Below are 23,458 nucleotides of genomic sequence, written 5' to 3'. Positions count from 1 at the left end.
TCCACGATGACGACCCTCCTGCATCTTTGTTCTTCGTCATAGCCGGCTTCCAAGTGTGAGCCCGAGATTGTTTACTTCTTCTTACCATCTCTCCAAGGGATATGATTCACACATTTTCAGATTTATTTGAGCAAAATGCAATAAATATGCTGCTTCAATTTTAACTGCTGGAATGTAGCCAGGGTTTTTAATGAATCTGGACTGTGCGATTGAAGTGGTCCAGGATCGCAAAAGCTCTGGGCACTGTTAGATTATACACACAGACATACACACACACATATCTCCCCCCACCTCCCATTCCCTTGGGGCTCTCTGAGTCACACACGACTGCAGGTTTTTCAGATTCGGCTCTGGTTAAAATTAGCAAAAGCCTTTATTATTCAAGAAGAGGAAGGATTCCTATCACAGCTGCCGAGAACTGCCATATTTTTCTTGGATTTGCTGCATCGACCTATTATAATTTGGCTTTATCTGTTATTCTTTGTTTCCCTAAAAAACAGTAACAAGGCTTGGTCCTGTCAACACTGAATTTTAATTAACTGCTCGTGAAGATCACTGCATTAATCTGTAGCTGAACCGTTGTGTTGTTTTTTGGTGCAGCTGGCATCTCTAAGGTTCCACTCCTTTATAGTAATGTTTCATAACAAGGTACAGTCAGAACTCTGCTGATTGAGGCAACAGTTTTGCAAGCTTTAAATAAAAGATAGATTTCAAGCAGTTGTAAACATCTTCTTTCAGTTAACAGAGGAGGTAGCAAAGGACTTTGGCACCAAAATCTGGAGGCATGTAAGTCAAGCGTGGCTATATGAAACCAAGCAGTACATCCATTCAATTCACAAACTACTTGCATTTCACAGGAAACCAAAAACAGAAACAGAAAATGAGTTGTGATGTGATAAAAAACGGTCCATGAAAACACATCAGGAAGATTTTGGCCAGGTCCCAGGAAGACAATGGATCAAAATCAGTGCAGCCCATGGGAAGAAGCCCACTTTAGTCGACAAGAGTGTTACTTCTGTACCTCTGTAGTGTCTGATGGGTACAAACCTACATCAAGGCATACTGACAGGGCCATGTGGAAAATCAGAGGATATAATTTCTCCTGTGCCTCCATCTGCAGACAACTGGTTGAGCACTAAAATTCACAAGGAAAATTTTGTTTTAGAAAGATGATAAAGAGAACAAACAAAAGACAGGAAATTAAAATTTATGTAAACATAGTGGCTCCCAGAGCAACCATAAATGAGCCACATTGCACATATAGATGGAGGCATAAAAGTTAATACCACGTGCAGCAATACCACACTATGTACATACCCTTGGGACAGTGTTACATTTGCTATGGGACCCATCAGTATGAATGGTTTGACTTTTACATTTTTAAAGTCTCAAACATAACATTGCACTAATACCAGCTGGGAATAGGACATTTAGTGTTTATTCATTTGTTTGCTTAAAAGAGAAAGGACCATTTGAACAGAATGAGCCAGGAGTCATAATTTACTCCCATAGCACACTAGAGACAAAAGTTGCAGGCTTTGGTCTCTGAAGTTTTCTGAACGGTTTTGTCAAGGATATATTTCTGTACACGGATTTAACACTCACAAAGAGAGATGGGAGGAATGGAGAACAGCTCTCCCATTGAGATAGGGCAGCATGTGTTCCAGCAATGAATTATAATACAATGTAAAGTAGAAGGCTTTTCCTTAAGTAAATGTGGAAGTGCAGAAAGGATTGACTTAGCCATGTAGGCTTCATCTCTGAAATACCTAAACTCCTTGGAAACGTGCCTTTAGTTGCTCTTCTATTTTTTTGCAAGTAGTTATCCTGAGTTTGATTCTCTGCTGCCTCATGCAGTTGTTGACATCAGTAACATGGGTGTAAAATGTCACCAGATCATAAGGCAGCCAGCATTCACCTTGCATTTGTATTCATGACTATACAAGGAAGAGGGCAGCAGCAGGTCAGGCCCGCTGAGATTCACAGAGATTACTTTGTCGATGTGGGTTGTTTATATTCTGATGGGGTGTTTTATAATCGACTCTTAAAACCGTGCCACAGCCTATTTGTTCTGGTTTCATGGCAGAGCAGATTGGAACATGAGAGCAGTTGTGGTTTTCCAGGGTTTGATTTTATTTTGTTTCATTTTATTGTAGGAATGGCATTACATCTCCTCTTAAAATTTTACTCAAAAGATCCCAAAGTTTTCCAAAATGTGTTGCCAGTAGATATGGTTTAGGATCAGACCTGGCAAGCAATTCCTGGATTGTCAAGTCTGCATACCCACAAATTCTGGCAGCTACTCAGTGCTATATCTTTCCCAAACAACATGAAAGCATCCATGTTTGGGAGCAAGTCCCCCTCGCCTGTCTCACAGCAGCCCCAACCTCTTGCAACATCTTCTGCTTTGTAGAACCACGACCCACATGCTCTCAATACAAGACCCAACACAGGGCAAACCCTCCCTTTCTTTTGCTGTTATGTGTTGATCTTGGCTGGCTGCTGGAATCCCACCCAGCTGATTTCTTATTCCCATTCTTCAGCAAAGGGATCTGAGACACCTTGTTTCTCCAGCCTTCATGCCTCAAAAAACTCACTTGCACCCATCCTACTAGTAGATTTGAAGTGATGGCTGTGGTAGGAAACTGTGTTGGAGACCAAGAGAGGGAAGTGTTATCCCTTACTGAGCTCCTGTGTCATGATGAACAGATATTTTGCCTGCAGTTTGTTTGGCTGTATGTCTGCACAAGCCAATCTGAGCATCTTCGGGGGCAACTGACACCACCCAAAGATAGGCTTCTGGTCCAAGTATGATGAGTTTGTTCTTTGGAAGTGCCTACTTCTCTCTGTTACCATCACTCTAAAAGATCCTTGCTTGAAACTTCAGTGGGACTCTCAAACATTTTGAGGGCTTGTATTTTCCATTCTGTTTTCTCCTCTTTGTTTAGCAGTGCAGCCTGTTTCTCGCTTTTTATATGTACTGTAACTTTTACAGCGGGACTCCAGATGTCAGTGAAGTCAAGTGCTTCATCTAATTAATAATAATAACAAGGGAGAGTGATATACTCTTCATGCGAAAATTTAATTTTTTTTTCTAATTTCTGCTCAGCTGAAGCAGCTCATTTCTCTTGAAACGCAATTGAAATGTCATTAGTATTTTCATTAGCGTGATGACTGATGGTACAAGGCAGGCAAGTAGATTTGGGGCCTAGGCTGATAAATTTTCATGACGTTTTTGTAAGACTGTGCTAAACACTTCAGAAGTCACATGCCAAGTGGTTCCGGATCATTTAGAAAAACAGAAGACTTCTTTTGTAACTCTTGGAATGAGAAACAGCCGTACAGCTAAACAGAAATAGCACAGCAATCCCTGGAAATGCCCAGCACTTGCTAAACTTTTTCTTTTCTCTCTTTATTGATACAGTTAATCTTCATCAGTCATTGTACTTTACTGATGTGACTTTGACATTTCGCAGCTTCCCCCCCCTGCCCCCCCAGTCTCAGAGGATTCACATATCTAGATAGGATGGATTTTATGTTTGTGGGGAGAGCAGAAATTAATGTGGAGAAGCCCAGCATAAGACCTAATCATAACTTAGGTTCCCTTTAGAGGCATTTTTGAGAGGCTGAAATGTATTTAATTGATACATGAGCATAAGCCATCTTGACAATTTGACTTTCAGAACCTTTTCCCATCACTAAATGAACAATAAAGAATGGATAAACAAGAAGGGAGAGGAAATGTTGAACTTACTTAGTTGTCTAATCAGCCTGAGATGTTTTGCCCTCTTGCTTTAAGTTATCTCAAAGATGCAGATGAAATGAATTATATATTCAGGATGGCTTGTGCTTATATCTGCTGGATGTGCTGCGTTTATTTCATTGATTCCTTCTGTTTGTGCTAGAAATTACAGAGCTATGTCCTGTAAGCGCATGCAGTTTTGAATTTCAGGGGTTGTAGATATTTTTTTTTAATATTCATTTTACTAGAAGGGGAAAAAACTGTACTCCCTTCTTTGCCATATCAAGTAAAATACCTTCATCATCGGACAGAAAAAGAAGTTCATTTCTTTCTTCCTGATTAACAAACTCATCAGAAAGAAGTATGGGAAGTTTCCATAGTTTACTTTGTATACTTTATATACTTCGGTGCGTTGCACTGCAACCATTTTCTTCCCATTAAGGAAAGAGTTGACAGGGCATGTTTGTGTTGTTCCTTCATTGGTGACAAGGGGATATTTACAATGATGAGATATTTCCCTGCCCACAGGAGACTTTGGGACAAGCAAAGATGAAGGCACAGGATTCGATTCATTTGCTAACATGTAGTTGTCAGCTGTCATTTGAGAAGCCTAGGATATTCTGCCTGGCCTCCAGCTGCTCTTGCAGAAGGGCAGAGGTCTTGCCTGAAGTCCTTTATCATATCTGCCAGCTCCCCTTCGAGGTTTTAAATACCTCAGGGCATTTCAAACACAACCAGGTGCCTGTGTAGAGCTTACTGGCCAAGGGATGTACTATCCATATTTTAGCCTCCCTGTTCGAGCATGAGGAATTTAAACCTGTCAGTGTGACATTTGACCATCAAGCTTCTGGAGGGATAGATCCTCTCACCAGCAGAAGATAACTTTATGAGTTAAATGCCTCCATTTTTGTTACAGTTGGTAAAAGTTTAGCCAGCATATCCTGCAGAGTAATTTGTCTTGGAATAAAGAAAACCCCCACTTTTTCTGTTGAATCACCCATTCCACTTTTTTGACTATTAGTTTGGTCTCTGTTGCCTGTAATAGGAGCTTAGATTCATAGTTCTTATGTAGAAACTGGGCCATTGCTGCCTGGAACTGCATGAAATGAACCATTTCTATTCTTATAACATCTTAAGGATGGCATAGGTAAAAATCTGAAGATTTGGTCTTGTAGACAAAACTCACAATATTGAATGGAGTTGAGATGTTTTACTGGCAGCTGTCCCAGTAAGAGAAAAGGCTTTCCTATGTGTCTTTTCATGCTCAAAATTCTAAAGAAGATCTCTTTGGATTTCTTCCTCTGAGGATTCTTGTTTTCCTGCAGAAAAATGGTTGTACATAGTAAACAATTGTCTGAATCTAGAACTTATAATTAGGTAAATCCTTGCAGAGATGTAAACACTGGGATTAATTTAAAGCACAAAGGTTGTAGATAGACAGATACTATTCTTGGCAGATTCCTGAAGATCATTGTTCCTTTTTTTCTGTAGTTTGATGGTCTAATCAAGATCTTAGTCAGAGTCAGAATTTCAGCAGATTCTGCTACTGTTAAGCATATCCATTTTGTTAATAAACTTCTACCTCAGCAAAGACATTTTAATTAATGGGAAGTTCTGCTTGCATCTCTTCTCTGTCATGATGCCATCCCAGAGTTTTCTGGATCCTTATGTTTCCACCCCGATATATCTTACTGTATTTGGTTGCGTAGTACAGTGTTATAAGTATATGTGGTTATGTGGACAGAAGTTCATTGAAGAAGGACCTAGAACATCTTTTAAGGTATTACTAAACAAGAAAATTGAAGATAAGCTTGCCCCAGAGTTAAACAGAAATGCACTCTGGAAATTTGGAGTGATATTGACATAGATATACATCATTCAATTTGATAATGTAACTCCAAATGTCAGTGGTTAAGAGCATTTAGGGTTTTTCCCAGTATGCCTTTTATTCTCTGTTTCTTTCCACTTTGCACTCTTCACCTCTTTAACCCCTTCTTCATCAGTTGGATCCCTTCTTGTGTCTGTGCTCCATGGAGGCATTCTCTGACATTATTACACATGGTCTGTCTGCTGTACATCTTACACTGCTATAAGAAACATTATGCAGCAAGAATTTTAATGAAAATCACTCTCAATGAAGTATTTTCTACCAGAATTTTAATTTACTACTACTGCTACTACTACTACTACTAATAATAATAATAATAATAATAAAATTAAAAATGTCAGACCCAAATGCCTTATGCAAAGGTTTGTATCAGAGCAACAGTTATCACTGAATTTTTTGATGGAGTATAAGAGAGATCATTTTCAGAATGCCATTAGAATAGAGCAACAATTAAAATACAATATACTACAGTGCTAACTAATTATTAAAATTTCATTGCTAAGGTTAATTGGTAATAACACTTATGATCTTACCTATACATCCATTTAAATAGATTTCAGTTTTCATATTCCAGTCAATTACTGTGGTTTTCAGAATAAATGCCCTGTATCTGTTGATCTGAAATATAGAGAGGGAGAGGAACGATATATGCACTCCCAGTGTGTATTATTTTTCATTCCTAGTGCTGATAAAGCAAGCACTCATTTTAGTGATAAATCAGCATTAAAGTGGGATAAATGGACTCAGATATTAAAACAAAGTCAGCACAAGATCTTCTAAAAATAAAAACTCCTCCATTACAGTCTCCTAGATTGTAGGGCATACTGGGAGTTCCATTAAGAGCTGAGATTTTATTTCTAGTGTATGTCGTACTCGGAGTATTTCTCATTGTATGAACTGGAGCATAGCTTGTTATACATAAAGAAGAGAAATGAAATGCCCTGGCTGCTCAGCAGGGAGGATTCTAACTGGAAAGTCAGCAGTCTTGGATGTTCTTATCAGCTCTGTGACTGAATTCAGGGAAAGAATTTCAGCTCATCTTTATCCCACCTGTTCCCAAGGGCCTACCACTGTGACACAGCTGCCTTTGATTGCAGATGCAGTGACTAGAAAGGTGTGAATCCCTGTGGAGAGAAGGTCAGATATTTTGGGACTAAGCCAGATGGTGGAGATGCCCACCTGGTTCTTTGGTATTCCTTTTGTGCAGTGGGCATTTGGGTTCTAGTAACATCTCTGGTTCAGCTTACCTTTCTAACACAGACATCTACACCAATCTACTGAAATCATTCTAATGCAAATATGACATTTTAGTTAGGAAGGAAAAAACAGCACCTAAGTTGTTTGTTTGTTTGTTTGTTTTTTGCATTATTCAGATGCACTTTCATCGAATGCACATGCAGAGAGAACTTAAGCCATATAATTTCTGGTGGAATATTGTGTTCTGTTTTCTCAGTGGAAGTATCTTAGGCAAACTTCTTCAGCAAGATTTTTCCTAATAATTTTGCTTACTACTTTTAGCTTTCACAACTTTTTCTACACTAAATGTGCCTGAAAAATGACTCCATCATTACACCAGCCCCATCCTGGTACTTCATTCATCCTCCCCCACCAGCAACTTGACTCTTCTGCCCATGTTTTGTGCCAGCGCTCTCCTACCAAAGCTGTCACTGTCCCATTTAATCTGTGATAAATACAAACTGCTCCCAACTCCATTTGCCTAGGGGATATCAGCTCTATCTGCCACATTTAAAAATGATCATTCCTGTTGTTAAGAAAAACAACAACTCCAAACACCACCCTTGACTTTTCTCATTACTTACGGACTGAAATTCCCCCATCTGTCTTTCCTCAGCTGTGTTCTTGAGAAAGAAATCCTAGCTCCTGTTTCCTTCCTCCCGAGTGAGCATATTGTCATCCGCTATGACAGTTCATTTCAGCATGACTACTCATCTCTACGCTGGTTCTTGCTTCCAGCTACATCTGTGGTTTTTTCTTTTTTTATTATTATTATTATTATTTCTGCCCTTCAGAATACCTAATGGCTTTTAATGCCTTAAAAAAGAGTTCTTTAGCTTACTCTTCCACCTTATCCTCCTGTGCTTCCTCAAACACTTATTTTCATTTCTCATCTTTCAAAGCTTTTAATGTTTGTGCTTCCCCCTCTGCAAGAGAAGTTAGTTCTTCATCACTGTGTATTAAATGATTCATTCGTTGAAATATTTCACGGCAAATTTAATTTCTTCAGCACCATCAGTTTCTGTCTGTCTCTCTTTATTCTGTCTGTCTCCAGCAACTGTAAACTGTATCTTTCTGCTCAATGAAAGTTCCAGGCTCTGGGCAGGACAAACCTTTGACTCTGAACCCATTAACAAGTCCCGGTAGCTTAAATCTGTGTTCACAAGGCCTGGGATATTGGAGCCTTTTGACTCTGAATTAGCCTTTGAACCCTCGTGTTTTTCTCTCATTAAATTTATTGATTGCTGTCACCTGACAAAAGCTCACACAGTCTTCTACTTTGATCCAAGTTCTGCTGGAAATCCTCGTGTCATATGTTCATCAGTTCCTGGCATGACGAATTTTGGTGGTTTCTTCCATGATATTTTCAAACCCCAATTCCACCCTCCCTGAAGGAAAGGAGACTGGAGGGGACTAAGCACAAGCATACTCAAGGCCCTTGGGTCATTGTCCTGTACTGTTCTAGCATCTGAACTGTTTCCATCAGCTCCATTAAATCAGTTTTCATCTTTCAGTCCTTGAAGGATTGAACTTCTCTGCACACATCATTTTGATTCCCATGGCCAAAGATGCACATCTGTTATTCCTCAGTCTCCTGTTTCATGTCTCCTCTATTTTTGTGTTAGCAATATGCAGAGGGTGTAAGGGAATGAGATGGAAGATTCCATGGGAAAAGCAACACCAAAATAAAGCCAAAATGCAAGGCTTAAGACTCCATCATCTCCTAGAAAGCCCAATAATATAAAATACAAGGTTGGATACACTTGGAATATTGGCATTTAAAATCAAATTACAGCTGAACGTTCTCTTAGCTGGAAGGACAAGGGGGGCAGGAGATTCATCTGGATGATGAGCAAAATAACGTTTTCTTATCCTTTCCTCCTTGGATTTAGTTCTTGCCTGAAGAATGACAACAGCTAGATGGTTTTCAAACAGTACATGACATTACATAGCACAGACCTGGGACCCACTTCCCTAAAGGGCAAGATGAGTTAAATCTTCTACAGACAAACCTACGTCTGTATACAGCAATAGCATTTGCTCTGCTTGTGAGGAATGCCTTCTGAGGCCTCAGGTATGCAACAGTTGCCACTATGGTTCCTGTCAGGAAACACAGTTATCTTCAGGACAGTAAAGAGGACTTGAGTTTCTTGAACTCAGGCACAGAGATTCACTGAAGTAGAAAGAAATGGCAAGATGCATTTAACCTCATTAGTTTCAGTAGGGCTGACTTTGTGCAATCCATCAGTGTACAGATACATTAAGGGAACTAAACTATTTCCACATCTCATTTACATAATGGATGGGATGTGAAATGAGTCCTATGGAAGAGAAGCACCCTGGAGGCACAAAAGTTTATCACAATATGTAAGAGTTCTTTTAGATCATTGCATTAAATTTCCACTAACAAGATAACAAATTAATTGTCTGTATTACTGTACTAACCCAAAGCGGATAAAGTGTATGATTTCAGCAGAAGGCAGCTGTTTAAGACAGCTTGGTGGCTATGGGAGGAGGCAGAAGAGATTAGTATGTCTCCCAGCATTTACGTTCCGTGATGCCAGCCCTCCTCTTGCCCCTTTAAGAAATCTGGCTCTTCTCTAATCTGATGTTGGACTTGAGCTTTATTAGTGAAGTGAGGGAGAATGAGTAAATCAACTGTATCAGACAAGCCTCAGGACATCTGGAAATTGATCATTCTGCAGAAATAAGCACTCTCTGTTTATTAGCTGGGAGTTCATCACTATCGCTTCTCTTTATCCAATTCCTAAGAGATTTCAAAGCTATCATCATAGCATTAGCTCTTCTGACTGTGCTACTGCAGATAAAGATCAGAAGATCTATCTAATGATGGCTTTCTCAGATTCCCTCTCTCTTTAAAGAGATCCTGATTTAAAAAAAAAAAAAAAAAAAAAAAAGAAGAAGAAGAAGGAAAGAAAAAAAGTAAGAAAGTAGCTGCAATGAAATAAAGCAGTCTCCAGTGTCTTAAATTTTTTGCCTGTTGGCAATGAGAGTAATTTTATTTTTTTATTATTCTACAGGAACTTGGTTTTATTCAGGGTGATACATCCTGTAGAACAGAAAATCCTTCATGGGAGAGGTGAAATTTGAGGTTTCTAATGCAGTAGTGGAAAAAGGAGTAAGATAAAAGGACCTGAAGCCATAAAGCAGCGCTGTACGTTGAAAGTACAGTTATTTTAAAATGATAATACACGTCAAATAGAAGCCAGGGAAATGAATTCCATAAGCTAGAAAGGTAATAATATTACTTTAAGAAGAATAATTACTTTCCTTAACTACATTTATCACATAGTAATTCAGTTCTCCCTTCTGGAATGTGACGCAATGCCAAACTTTTGACTGATTTATTTAAAATTAGCCTTTAAAAAGATTCACCCAGATACGAGGCTTCTTCTACTTCCTTATTCAAAACATAGTAGCTATCAAAATGCAAATACTGTGACTAACTTAATGTTTAAATGTGCATTCTGGTGCAACTGCTGTATGTAGCTACATTGTGCAAAGAGAATGGGAGAAAAATTGTAAGGGTTTTCTGATAACAATACTGGGATGCATAAACACATTAAGAACAGCCATCGATTTCCAAAATCTGTGGGGAGTGTGAAATCCAACTCAAAGCATTTACTAAAGACAAATCTTCCCTGGCAGAAACTTCACAAAAATCAATTTTATCACCTGACTTTCTCTCTTTTTCCAATGGCAAAATAATATTGATCATTTTTGAACTGGCACTTAGAGTTCTAGTTCGGCTACATGTTGCACTGGCTTCTGTACACAAGTAAAAGAAGAAAAGGTGGATGCTGTCCAACAACTTTTCCATATAGTTACAGGATGAGAAAAAACAGGTGAATGCAATAAGCAGAGTGAACACGATATAACAGTAAAGACAGTTAATTAATCCGTTTGTACAGAACCTAGCACTGTGGAGCTAGACCACATTACTTGCAATGTAAGTACTTACTAACAACAACAATAATGACTAGGCCTTTAAAATTAATGTATTAATTATCAGCCAGAGCTCATAAGTTGCTTAGCCAGTACCAGGGGACCCATAAATCTTTAAGTAAAGGATCAGTTTTACATCAGTATTGTTTTGCCTCATACACAGCTTTTCTGTCAGTCTGACTTGAACCTGAATAGTGCTATTCATGGTTCACCCTTTTATTAATGATCATCATGATTATTTATTTATAATCATGCCATTATTGTGTTAGGTTCTTGATAATCTCCTTCATCTACATCTGCCTCTGCTTTTGAAGCTGTCTTTTGCCTTTGCCCTTTCTCGTTTAATAGGTAATGATTGATTTTCTCCCTGCTCTGACATCCATTGTTCACTTGCATGTGCATGCACTGTTGTCTGTGGTATCAGCAGGACTCAGATAACTTAAGACACAAGTCTTTCAAGGAGTGAAGTAGTCTCTAAATTGGAGGAAATAAACAACGATCAACAGGAAAGTGGTAAAAAAAAGGTCTGAAACAGGTCACCCATACACATCATCTTGCTCTTTGTCTGTAGTAGAAAAAAAAAGACAAAATAACACTTGAGTCATGGGCAGAGCATGAATTTTAGTGAGCCCCCTTTCACTGTGTTTTTAACTATTTATTTTTACTTTATTCAAATATGTGCTGGACTAGAGTGATCTTTTATGTCAGACTTCCTAAAAATAGTTCAGTAAAGGGTGGTGATCCAACACCAATGGGTCAGTTTGATTGAGGGATGAACATCGTAGTACAGTAATGTGAATCACAGCCTTGTGAGAAAATTATTACAACTCCATGGCTGTCCAGTGGTGCCTCCAATTCTCAGCTGTCATTTTTGTATCTGGGAAAGAAATCCAATGATTCTTCCTTATTGTGCATTTCAGATCCATAAATTATTCCTGTTTCTCAATTCAGAGGCAAAATTCAGTGAGGTGAGTGGTACAGGCTTAAGAAACCAAGTGTATAAAACAAAAGACAGATGGCCAAATTCATGATTCACCAGTGATGAGCTGCAATTGGGCCACGTAGACTTTGAAGTAATTCATTACATTCGTACCTCTTCTGTAGGGGGAGGATTTTTTCTCAATGATTTGTATGACCTTGCTAAACCCAAGTAGGTGGTAATTGAGCAGCAACTACTTCTTCAAAAGAAACAGAATAAAAATATTGAAAATATTGACTCACTCCAAAGGCAGTAAGCAGCACTTTGGTCTTTGACCTTTAAGCATCCTAGGGTAGTCAATAACCTGGCTGTTAGATGCTGTGCCTGCCACTGATTTTGATTTGGGAGTAGTTTAACCTTGAACCAAGATCCAAGTAACCACGGCAACAGGAAGTCGGCCTCTCCATCCAAGGAGTGGGAATCCATAAATCAAGGTCCCTAATGCAAACACTGTGTGCAGGTAGAGATTTGAGAGGATAAGTGGTTTGTGAGGGATTACCTTTGAAAAATGAATGACTGTCCCTTGATATGTTGAAGCACAGCTTCAGAGTCCTTTTTTTATCAATAGAGGTCAACAGGTTACAGCTGCATGTTTTCATACAGCTCTTCATATAGGCCCTTCAGTTTAATTAGAACCAGATGTTGAATTTTATGAGGTTGTTATATGCATGTGCATGTATATGTAAGTATATTGATACATACACACACACATATGCATCTTTCTTGTGCACAATCTACAGTTGTGAAAAAGTAATGTTAAGCCTCAAAACTCAAGCACTATGGGGTGGTGAAGCCTTAGTTTTGCATGTGCACGGTCCCATAGTCCTGGGATCATACAGTCATAATTGTCTGGCCAAATATTCCAGTCTTTCAGTGGAATATTGCTTTATGCAATGTATAGCACTCACCTAATGAACAGCTATTTGGTAGTTTGATTTTCCTCTCCTTATTCAGTGTGTGACCCCATGTCTCATTTATTCCACATTTCTAAGCCTTGCTATGAATAGATGAATGTTTCATGAATGTTGATAATTTTATTTTTGCAGCACTGCTCTTGAGATGAGGAGAATATTATTGTTCTCATTTGTAATAGAGAAGCTGAGCAGAGAGGGATTGAAGTTGAATGGATACAATTTGAGATGCTTAGTGCTCAATTTGAGGATCTGGGAGAATGTACAGTCTAATATGCAAAGGCTCCTCAGTATATCTCTTCCAAGCCACGACCTCTGACTGCAATTCTGTCTCAGACCTGAATATTTCTGCTTTCAGACTCATTCTACTTTATTAAGTTGCAGGTTTTTAATCTAGACTCCTCTTCCAGACTCATTCATTCTGTAGCCCCTAATCTTTCATACTCTTCTCACCAGTTCTGGGGTCACTTGTAGGTTTCCTGACTATTTCTCATTCTGTGTGCAAGGACAAAGGTAGAAACTCTCTTGGCAGCTCCGACTGTGAATGCAAGAAAATGTTTATATCAGGAATGGCTGAGTACTGCCAACAGAGGCATGAAACTGCCTGGAGATCATCTTGATCTTCTGAGAACTTCTTTAAAGATCTTTAAGGCAATCTTTGAGGAACTACCAGATGCTATCCAGGTGTGCTCAGGGAGAGCAGTAGATGCCAACTGCTGCAGGAGATGAAGGCCCCAATCTCCTGTCCTGAACTGTTGTCAAGCAGTTTTCCAATAGCCTGGAACTTTGATCATTGACATTGTGGAGAGGCATCCAAGGCTTCAGCAGTCTCTGGACTGATAATATTGCTGGAGTTTTGGAGTTCAGGAGTTTTTCAGTTATGGCTAAGTGTCTCCAAGAGCTGTAATCAAGGCCACGAGGATGCAAGTGGTTTTCTCTACAATCATGCAAGTGAGAAGACTGGATCATTTTTGAGGTTAGGGAACCAGTAAAAAGATAAGTTTCACCTGAGTAAAAGGAATAACAGCATTATTTCCAACTGCCTGGCTTGGTAAAGAAAGCTTTAAACTAGAAAGGGAAAACTGACAGGGAAAATAGTGAGGAAGTGGAGAAATAGGCTGGCAAGAAAAAGAAAAGGTTTCAGGGTGATAAAAGAAAGCAGTAGAAGGGCATGGAGCAGTGCCTAAGGATTAGTGATGAACCAGCTTAGGGCTTAAAAGTCAGTATTCACAAGCAGACTAATAAGGACAGGGTAGGCATTTGCTATAGATCGCCTGATCAGAAAAAAAAAGGAGAAGAGGCCTTTTTTAATTGCTGAGAAGCTGCCTCATGTTCACCTCAGTGTGAGAGGAAGAATGGGAAGAAAAAGGAGGACTGCAGCCTGCTTTGAAAAATCTTACTGGATCATGGGTTACAAGCCTGGAGAAAAGTGAATTTGAGAAGAACTTGTTGATTTTCAATTACCTTCTTTGAATTCAAAAATGTTCCACAACAGTGAGCATCAATTCAAGCAAAGGTAGCAGGAGACTTTCATGCACGAGTGAAGAGCTACTAACTAATGTCAGACTTGGAAAGCAAAAGAAAAAGGAACTGCTGGAGAATTATAGAGAAAATATTTAGGGTGGGCTCATGAGAGACAGAGCCTCTCTGAAGAGAAAGAAAAAGAAAAATTAAAAAAAAAAAAATAGAGAAAATGTTGGCACAGTGCTGAATGGAACACAGACAATTGTGGCAAAGGACATGGAACAGAACAAAGTACTCAGTGTCTTCTTCATCTTGAACTTTCCTGATAAGTGGGGACTTATCTAGGGGCACAAAGGTGATGAGACCTGTGAGGAAAGAAAACACAGTTTAGGTATAGGAGGATCAGGTTAGGGCTATTGTTCTGTAGGCAGGACATAGAAAAATCCAGAGATTTATGAAACAAAAATCATACCTGACCAGCATGATGGTGCTTTTCTCTTTGCCCAACGAGATTTTGAAGCCTCCATCCTTGAAGATATTTAAAATCTAATTGGACATGGTCCTGAATAAATGGCCGACTGTGCTTGAGAAGGGAATTGGATTAGACGAGCTCCAGAAGTCTCTTCCAGCCTCAGCTCTTCCATGATTTTATGAAGCTTCATGTAATTTAATTCCCCAAATCTGTATTTTCTCTGAGGCTCATGTACAAATTGAGATTCGAGGGAAAAAAAAAAAAAAAAAAAAAAAAAAAAAAAAAAGGAAAAAAAAAAAAAAAAAGGAATAATTTAAGAAGAGCTTCATTTGAAAAACAAGTGGCTGTCCCGAAGGCCATTATTGCAGAGTCTGGGAGAAGTCTTCATAAATTAGCAAAGACGCTGCACAAAGTCCTCACCTTTGCTTCAGTCTCATGAATAGCTTTTATTTCCAGGAGTATTTGCTGTCTTCTGTTTATTTGTACAGTTTCATGTTGTAATCCACATATGAATATCTCCAGTACCATTAGAATCGGTTGGCAAAAAAACGTATCATAAATAGTTCTTTTCCTTTTTTTTTTTCTTTTTTTTTTTTTTAAAAAAAACAAACTCCTATCTCTTTGATGAATTGTAGAGTAGAATTTTATAAGGAAGAGGATTCCTAAAAGATACATAAAAGTCTGATGTGCTTTAGAGAGGGAATGACATGCTGAGGCCGCTATTGATGCCTGCTCTTTACTCAGATGAAGCACACATTAAGTGAAGTCACTGTAGAAGTACATAACCATGTGCAGAGAACAACCTTCTCAGAGGATGACAAATAGATCATCCTAATGAAAAGAGATAAGAAATGTGTCTGTTTTTAAACATTTACAGGTGGGGATATTTCTTTGCAAAATAATATGTAACAATGTAGAATTACCGTGTTGGTTTGCCACTGTCAAAGAGATCACTGGTGCTAACTCTGCAGACAAAGGTATTAGAAATTACTAACAATTTTGATCCCTGTTATCTTCAAAACCACATTAGATCTTGAAATCGGGCACTTAAAGGGAAATATGAAAATATATTGGAGTGGCAAAGACAGCCACCAGTACACACTTCCAGATATTCCACAGCCAGGTTACTTCCTGAATGTTCATCCAAATTTTGTTTTCTTTCCCAGGAATTGTAGGCCCCCACTTAAAAGCAGACCAGACTTCACTTCACAGTAAAATGGAAAGTTCTGCCTGTAACATGATGACCAGAAGGAAACCAGCAACTGTAGAGAGTGTTACAATGCCAGCTCCAGTATTATCTCTCCTGCCTTCATCATCAGCAACATCTGAAGCAGGTAAAGTGTCTTCTCTCCACCCCTTCTACAGCTCCTCCACCATCTTCCTTCTAGTACTACTCTGAACAATATTTGATTTTACTGCTCTCCCTGATTTGAGTAGTTATTGCAAATGTGCATATCTTATGTGATAATCAGGCTGGAATTTTTCTTAACACTTTCTTACCATGATCATATCTTGCCCTATCAAATCTACTTTATTCACATAACACTACTTGTGCAGTAATGAGGATACAAGTAACAAGAGCACTTGTGGTCTAGCAGGGGACTCTGAAGTAAGGCTCTTGGGTTCCTTTCTCAGCCCTGTTGTTCATTTATTTGAATGTTCCCATTCATGTAGCACAAATACATAGTGAATAGCTAAGGAGCAGCTGAGATTTCTTTCAGCATACTTCAATGATTTTCGCATAATATTCTGTCTTGAAAATGTGAAGTTGTTTAGGGCAATGAACAGTGATTTAAAGCACGTAGGAATAAATAAGCCAGAGTAACATGTATGTCAATCAACTTATACTTTGTGCTTCTGTTTGAAATCATACTGGAAGGTAATACAGCTTAATAGTGTCAGAAAATAAGCCATGTCATTCCATCATCATCATGCTTTTTCCTGAGCACAGATAGAGAAGTTGATCTTGAATTATGCCATAGTTTCCAGTGAGTGGGGAACCCGCCATACTGTGTCCTACATGCAGCCATTAAGAATTTCTTAGTCTTGTCAAACATCTGAATCCACGTGAACAAAAAATGCACTTGTATCCTTCAGTTACGGAATGATAACATACTTAATTATTCATTTCAAAGTTCTGTTTCAGTGCACTCCTTTTGATTTTCCTTTGGTTTCCTGAATAAAGAGTGAAAACAAAGGACCCATGCTGTAAAATGGCATCTAAAAGGATAAATTTCTACATAAGAAAGTCGGGAGTCTTTGTTTAGCCTTTAATACTTTCATATATATAAGCTAAGAACATATTTTTAATGCATAAGAGAATGAAAGAACACAAATATTTTATGATCACTTTCAAGGTGAAAGTGTATGCTTGACTGTGTAGTTCATTCTTTTGATTTTCAGAGGACTAATTAAATTGTTGGTTTATCTGTAGCCCAGATGTTGAAATGATTTAGAGAAAACTGAAAGAAACCGTGTTAATGGGAAAACAGGACAGTGCTTTGGGTTTCCTGTAACTAATGGGGAGCTCCTCGAAAATTCCTTCATTCAAACCAAGCAGTCAAACTGAGCCCAGCTGTTGAGCAGTCTTCTCCATGCTGTGTTCTTGCAAGCAACCTCAAGCAAATCTGAAAGGATAGAGAATGGCAGGCAGTAAGATTGATCCCTAGTGCCAAAAACGCACCAAAGCCATCCAGAATAATGCTAGAAGAGCAGAAAGAACTTCCAAAGCATCTGAAACACTTTGCCTCACTTCTGTGTTCTCTACCACTGTGCTGGAATGGGTTTTTCAGACCCCTGTAAGCTACCCTTGGAAACTTATCTTTTTGGTAAAGACTTCTCTTAATTCCTCAAAACCTGTTACTTGTGTAATATCAACCCTGTTCAGCTTCCCATCTTGGCCAGCAATCACTTTAATTTATCTGTGAGACAGAGCCACAGTGCATCTGCTTCCAATGGCAAATACAGGGCCTCTATGTGCCTTACTTTAAAGGTACAAAGCTGTATTTTTTAAGACTAACACCCATTCTTTCTTCTTTAAGGAAGCTTGGTAAGGTTTTTGTTTGTTTGTTTGTTTGTTTGTTTTTTATGGTAGGTAAGTAAGGAAGGGATGGAGAAGTACATCTTCTTTTTTGTTTATTGGATATAAAGTTTATTGGATATAAAGAAGCAGCAGCTATGTGCATCAGTGCTGTGTAATTTTCCAGTTTGTTTTCATAACCAGCACTTGCAACAGAGCATTAGTAAAGAGAACTGCAGTGTGCATGTCTCTAATAGCATGGGGCAAATCTCAGACAGCAGTTCAGAAATAAAGGTGCTTGCCTGGATCATCTGTGTTGGGAGGCCAAACTGCTTCCTTCTCCCATTGCTCTCTAGCGATCTCTCAGAAATAAGGATCCTCCATAACAGGTCCTCCATATGGAGAAAGAGAAGAGTCTTTCTTTTGACAGCTTTTTTTCTGATGGCCAAGTTCTGCCTTCTGTTAAGCTGTGATTGCTTTTTTCCACAGTACTGGATTTTGCAGTTATGTCCTCCAGGCATGTGGTGGGAAAAGTGCCTCTTCCAGTACCTCTTTGCTGCATTGAATTCAAGCTGTCACTGCTTGTAGCTATGTCTCAAGGAAACATCCTGACTACAGTAAGCAGATAGACATCCTCAAGCGTGAATAGTCGCAGTACAAGGAAAGGTTCATACAGCTCCATCCCAAGTGTGTACTGAATCAGCTATTTCCAATCTCTGTTCACTTTGGTCAGGTCTGTGCCAACTAGCTTCAGGCCTTCTCAGAGGCAACACATAGCCTTGCAGCCTGGCAAGGTGTAGATAGAATACTTTGTCCAGGTAGCAAAGTCTCCTGCCTTAGTCCTCTCTCCCCTGTACTGCTCTCTGTCCTGTAGTCTCCTCCATCAGCTGAAGGTTGCCATCATGTTGCATCATCTCTTAGAAGCATCCCATCTTCCTGTGCCTGCGTCTAAACATGTTGTTTCTCTGGCCAACTTCTTCCTCACCTCTTTTGAGATGAAGTCTGTGAGATAGTGATAGGGGAAATTCTTCCTGCCAGAGCAAGGTTTCCATGTGCAAATAGTAAAGTATGTGCAAGAATAGAACAACAAAGCTTAAAAACAGAGCAGACCAATTTGGATCCAGGGTTGAGCAAGGTCTGTCTGGATAAAATGGAAAAGCTTAGTACTTACCTTTGGTTTTCAGCAAATCAGTGTATCACATGGCAATATAGCAAAATATTTTATATCAAAGACTGCTGACCAAGAGCTTCCAGATGAGTTGATAACACCTGATGGCTCTCACATCAATAGTGGTTTATTTTGGCAGATCTCTCTGATATTTTGTCATAAGCACACCTCATCAAATCTTCCCCCTGCAGACCAATCAGATTCTTTTACACATAGCCTCCCTTCTCCAAATTTAAAATCAGGTGTTCCTGTCTCTCAATAGTCAATATAACATTGGTTTTCCTAATACATCCTTTAAAAGCCTGAATTAAAGGGATATTATTTATTCAAGACATGCATTCTGACTTTTGGCAGACTACATAACACAACTCTTGCAAGTTCAGAGGCCTGCTAGAGAGGAAAACAAAAGCATTAGTAGTTATTAATAAACTTCCTGAGAAAAATAAATGCTACAAAGCATCCAAAAAACTTACAAGAGGGAAAAAAAAAAAAAAAAAAAAAAAAAAAAAAAAAAAGAAAGAAAAAAAAATGGAGAAAAAAATAGTATAGTTTTGTTTGTTTGTTTACTTGTTTGTTTTGTTTTAAGCAGAATTGAGTTTCAGTCCAAATTGAAAGGGACTGTTATTCTGTAATTTTTTAGGAGGGCAAGGAAGTATCTAGAAAGTGAGGGAAGACACTGGGTCTTCAGCTCTCAGATTTACACCTATGTGTAGATGTCTAGCCATACATGTTCATGTATCTACTGAGTTGGCAGAACTAGACGCGCTCAGTAACACACTCAGTTTCTGCCTACACACTACTGAGATCCACTCAGGTCTCTAAGCCTCAGTATCCTGGACATCTTGAGTACCCAAGACACCCATCAGAGTTGGTAGGACCACAGAACACCTGCAAGTATTATATTATTCAGTAAGCAGTAAGGAGAATGTGATGTCAAATGGCAGGGAACTCCTATTTCAAAAATGGAACAGCAGAGACACATCCTTTACTGTTTGTGGGAAGTAGATCTCATCGACTTCAATGAGCTGATAATACTGAGCTGTAGAAACAACAGATACTAGTAGATCTCAGAGAAGACATAAAATCATGCAGATTCTTCTTTTCAAATTAGTTTCCTGTCCCTTGGCTTACAACCTTTCCAATTAAAGATGAGACTAGTACCAAAATGTTCTAATTTTATCATTGGCCTTGCAATGTTTTATTTTTTATTTTTATTTTTTATTTTTGCTAAAATTCCCACCTGCAAAATTTACATCATTAACTTTCTGATAAATGCATCTTGAACATAGGAGTTTTCAGAAAGTCTCACAAATGGCTCATGACATTTGTGCTAAAAGGCAAAATGTGGACAGCAAGTGCTGTGCAAAGTGCTGGACTTATTAAATACTCTGACCTGAAGCTTCTCTCAAGATTTTGGAGGAACTGAAAGGAGCTGAGTGCTTAGGACTGGAAATATTGCGACTTTGTATGTCAATAATGAGTGAAGCCCCTGAGAGTAATGGTTTTGTGTGACCAGAATCTAACTTTTTTGATCAGATGACTGAGAAAATGCTCACTGCCATCTGCCTTTAGGGGTCTTACATCCACACTTTTTAGGGGTGACCTACTTGAGAGAAATTTTGTGCAATTAATTAGATTCCCCTTACTAATTTGGACATTTCATTTCCTTTCTCTTCTTCTTTGGTACTGAAATGACTGAATTCCTCTATTCTTTTGTCCTCGATGAATCACAAATTGTAAATGGCTTCTATTTTTCTTTTTGGTGTGGGGAGTGGGTTACATATGGAAAATGTATTTTGTTTTGTAATTAATGAAAACCAGACTTTGGGAAGTTGGCCATCCAGGTCTTTATTTATAAGAGAGCATATGTCTGTGTTTTGTTTATGACTCATTCCTACTTCTTGCATTGTAACTTGGGTTTGTTTATGCAAGCTCTTTGCTGAATCCAAGCAACATGGTAGTGTAAGAGCCAATATTTTATGTCGTCCAAGAGGGGAGGACAGTAAGTAAGGCTTGTATGCCAAATCTGTCATTGTGAGAAAGGGAAGATTCTGCCACTTGATGGCTCCTGGTTATCTACAGAATTGCTACAGCAGCAACTTTATTTTAAACTGCTGCTAGAAGATTATGTTGTTAGCCATGAAGAGAGTGATAGTCCCCAAATGAACCTTTCTTGAAATCTTGGCTGCTCTCGAAACTTCAAGGATTTCAAACCCAAATGACTGCTTGACAGTCAGGTGTAAATTAAGTCTGCAAGTAGACATGGGCTGAGGTTAATTTAGTGGGATGTTTTAATCTTTACTGGAAAGAAATCATGAACTCCATCGTTTCTTTTCCAGTAGTGCAGAATTGATGTGCTAGGAGTGAAAGGGAGCACCAATTATTGTAATAGCAGAATTAATACATTCTGTCTGCTCATGAAGAGGTAGTTACTTGTAATCCACGTGGAAATCTTGAACTCTGAACAGATACCATGTTCATTAAAGAACAATGAGATAATTTAGGAAAAACAAGCAAGATCTTATGTCCTTAGTAAAGGCCCAGAAGCCAACAAATGCTGGACTCTCTTTCCAGCTCTGACAGTGACTCATGATATGACCTTGGCAAGAGACTTAACTGCTTTGGACTTCATTCAGATCTAAAGTAAGTGATCAGAACCAGAAAGGAGTGTGATTGCTTCAGGGGCCATTAAAGTCAATTATGTGACAGAGCAGTTTCAGCTAGTTTATGCAGAGATGATGGTAAAGAAATGCAGGCAGAATTAATGAGTTTAACACAAGTGGAGTAAGCAGCTGAACTTTTGTGTGCCCAGCAGTTTCACTTTTAATACTATCTGATATCCATGCCTTAAAGACCAGAGTGAAGATATCAGGAGTGTATGTTTGCAGTATATGAAGTTCAGCAGTTATGGTGGACCAATGTGAGGCTGGTGCTAAGCAGCCCTTTTTTTTCCATTCCCATAGAGGAAGAAGACTGAATGAAAACCCACAGTAAAATACCGTTGTAGAAAAGTTTTGCTGCTTTATTCTTAAATTGCTTTTCTATGCAGAGTCCTTTCATACATCTTCTACTTCATCAGTACTCATATTCAGCCTATCAGGCTTGAAAGCTCCCAGTCTTCATAATATTGAAGTCAGGGTTCCCATTCACTTGTTTGATCCAGTTTCTATCCTTGTCTCCCAACAGCCAGTCCACCGCTGAAAAAAAGGTTCAAGCGCCGTGAAATTGAAGCAATCCAGTGTGAGGTGCGCAAGATGTGTAACTACACCAAGATCCTGTCCACAAAGAAGAACCTGGATCATGTAAACAAGATCTTGAAAGCCAAGCGGCTGCAGAGACAATCAAAAACAGGCAATAACTTTGTCAAGAAGCGGAGGGGCCGTCCACGTAAGCAACCTCTCTCCTTTGATGAAGATTCCAGAGACCAAATGCCCGTTCTGGAGAAATGCGTTGACCTTCCCAGCAAAAGAGGTCAGAGGCCAACACTGAATCCATTGCTGTTGGAGCAAGCAGCCACTCAAGACACAATCATGGCCACCATTGAGGCTGTCATACACATGGCTCGAGAAACACCACCACCACCTCCTCCTCTTCCTCCTCCGCCACCGCCGCCCCCTCTCCCTTTGCCCCGGACACCCCGGCTTGGGAAAAGGAAGAGCAAGTCACCGCAAGAGGAGGAGGATGACATGAAAGTGAAGCGGCACCGGAAAGGCAGAGGAAGTGAAAGCGAAGGCCTTCCCTAAGGCCAGCATGCCCTGTTGGACATTAAGTGCTGATAGCAGGGTACGTCAAGACTGACAGACTGGAGGAATACAGTCTGCTTTGCCCCCAAGGCAGCACTGGACTTGTCACTTGGGTGGCCAAAACTTATTATGGAGAGATGGGGATCACATCTTCCTCTTCATCACTTCGTTCCCAGTCCCCCAGGAAAAAGGGGGAAAGGGTGAGGAGATGGAAAGGTGGGGATAAGGGGGGTGGGGGGGATTTCTAAGTTGGGGATATTGTCTACTTTGCAGTTTCCAAAACTAATCAACATCTCAGCATTGCAGTGCTCACACCATACCCGGAGGCGGGAGGTCATCCTTGCAGAGAGCTGAGTATTGTTGCTAGGGCTGCATGCTCAACTCAGATTCTGTTTGGTGGGCCAGGTGAAACTAAGAATAACCATACCATAGTAGAAATCACTGTTTTAAAAAAAAAAAAAAGAAAAGAAAAAAAGAAAAAAAAAGGAAAAAAAAAAAGGAAAAAAAGAAAAAAAAAGAAGAAGAAGAAAGAAAAAAATGGAAAAAAAGGGGGGGGGGAAGGAAAAAAAAAGCAAGAAAAAAATAGTGTAATTTTCTCAACTGTGATCTTGGTTATAATATGCTTGATTTTTTTTTTTTTTTTTTTTTTTTTTTTTTTCAGTTTTATATACCTACCAGGTTTTGGGGCAACATAACCCAAAATCCCTGACTCCTGCTAGAACTATATATTTTTTTCTCTCATTTACTTGCCTAGTTACAACTAGCTGCAATATAGGCAATAGAAAAGTAGAGCCTTACACGCGCACACACTCATTCCGAGTGCTATCCCAAGGAACAACAGAATATCACAGCATTTCTAATAAGGTGTAC

The 23,458-nt window shown here is 39.2% G+C and overlaps 1 protein-coding gene and 1 long non-coding RNA gene across 5 annotated transcripts in view; one reads left to right on the top strand and one right to left on the bottom strand.

Annotated features, from left to right (window-relative positions):
* Positions 1–23,063, top strand: part of SETBP1 (SET binding protein 1) — a 243,012-nt gene extending 219,949 nt beyond the window's left edge. For 2 of the 3 annotated variants that reach the window (XM_015887217.2, XM_015887216.2), the window contains exons 5-6: positions 15,825–15,992; positions 22,032–23,063. In XM_015887217.2, coding sequence (XP_015742703.1) covers positions 15,825–15,992; positions 22,032–22,588 — 725 coding nt within the window. In that variant the 3' untranslated portion in view covers positions 22,589–23,063. The remainder of the gene's footprint in view (positions 1–15,824; positions 15,993–22,031) is intronic. The other variant, XM_015887214.2, reaches the window with a different exon arrangement.
* Positions 30–7,783, bottom strand: LOC107325929. Of its 2 annotated transcripts, XR_001559780.2 has the most exons (4): positions 7,451–7,783; positions 6,164–6,248; positions 4,929–5,061; positions 30–1,135 (listed from the first exon to the last, which is right to left on the bottom strand). It is a non-coding gene; the product is annotated as an uncharacterized LOC107325929 (long non-coding RNA). The 2 variants fall into 2 exon arrangements; XR_001559781.2 differs by lacking the exons at positions 30–1,135; positions 4,929–5,061 and adding an exon at positions 5,088–5,829.
* Positions 23,064–23,458: the final 395 nt, after the last annotated feature.

The sequence above is a fragment of the Coturnix japonica genome, chromosome Z, assembly GCF_001577835.2.
Source record: "Coturnix japonica isolate 7356 chromosome Z, Coturnix japonica 2.1, whole genome shotgun sequence".
In the NCBI taxonomy this organism is placed as follows: domain Eukaryota; kingdom Metazoa; phylum Chordata; class Aves; order Galliformes; family Phasianidae; genus Coturnix; species Coturnix japonica.
This window is presented reverse-complemented; position numbering and strand designations above follow the sequence as displayed.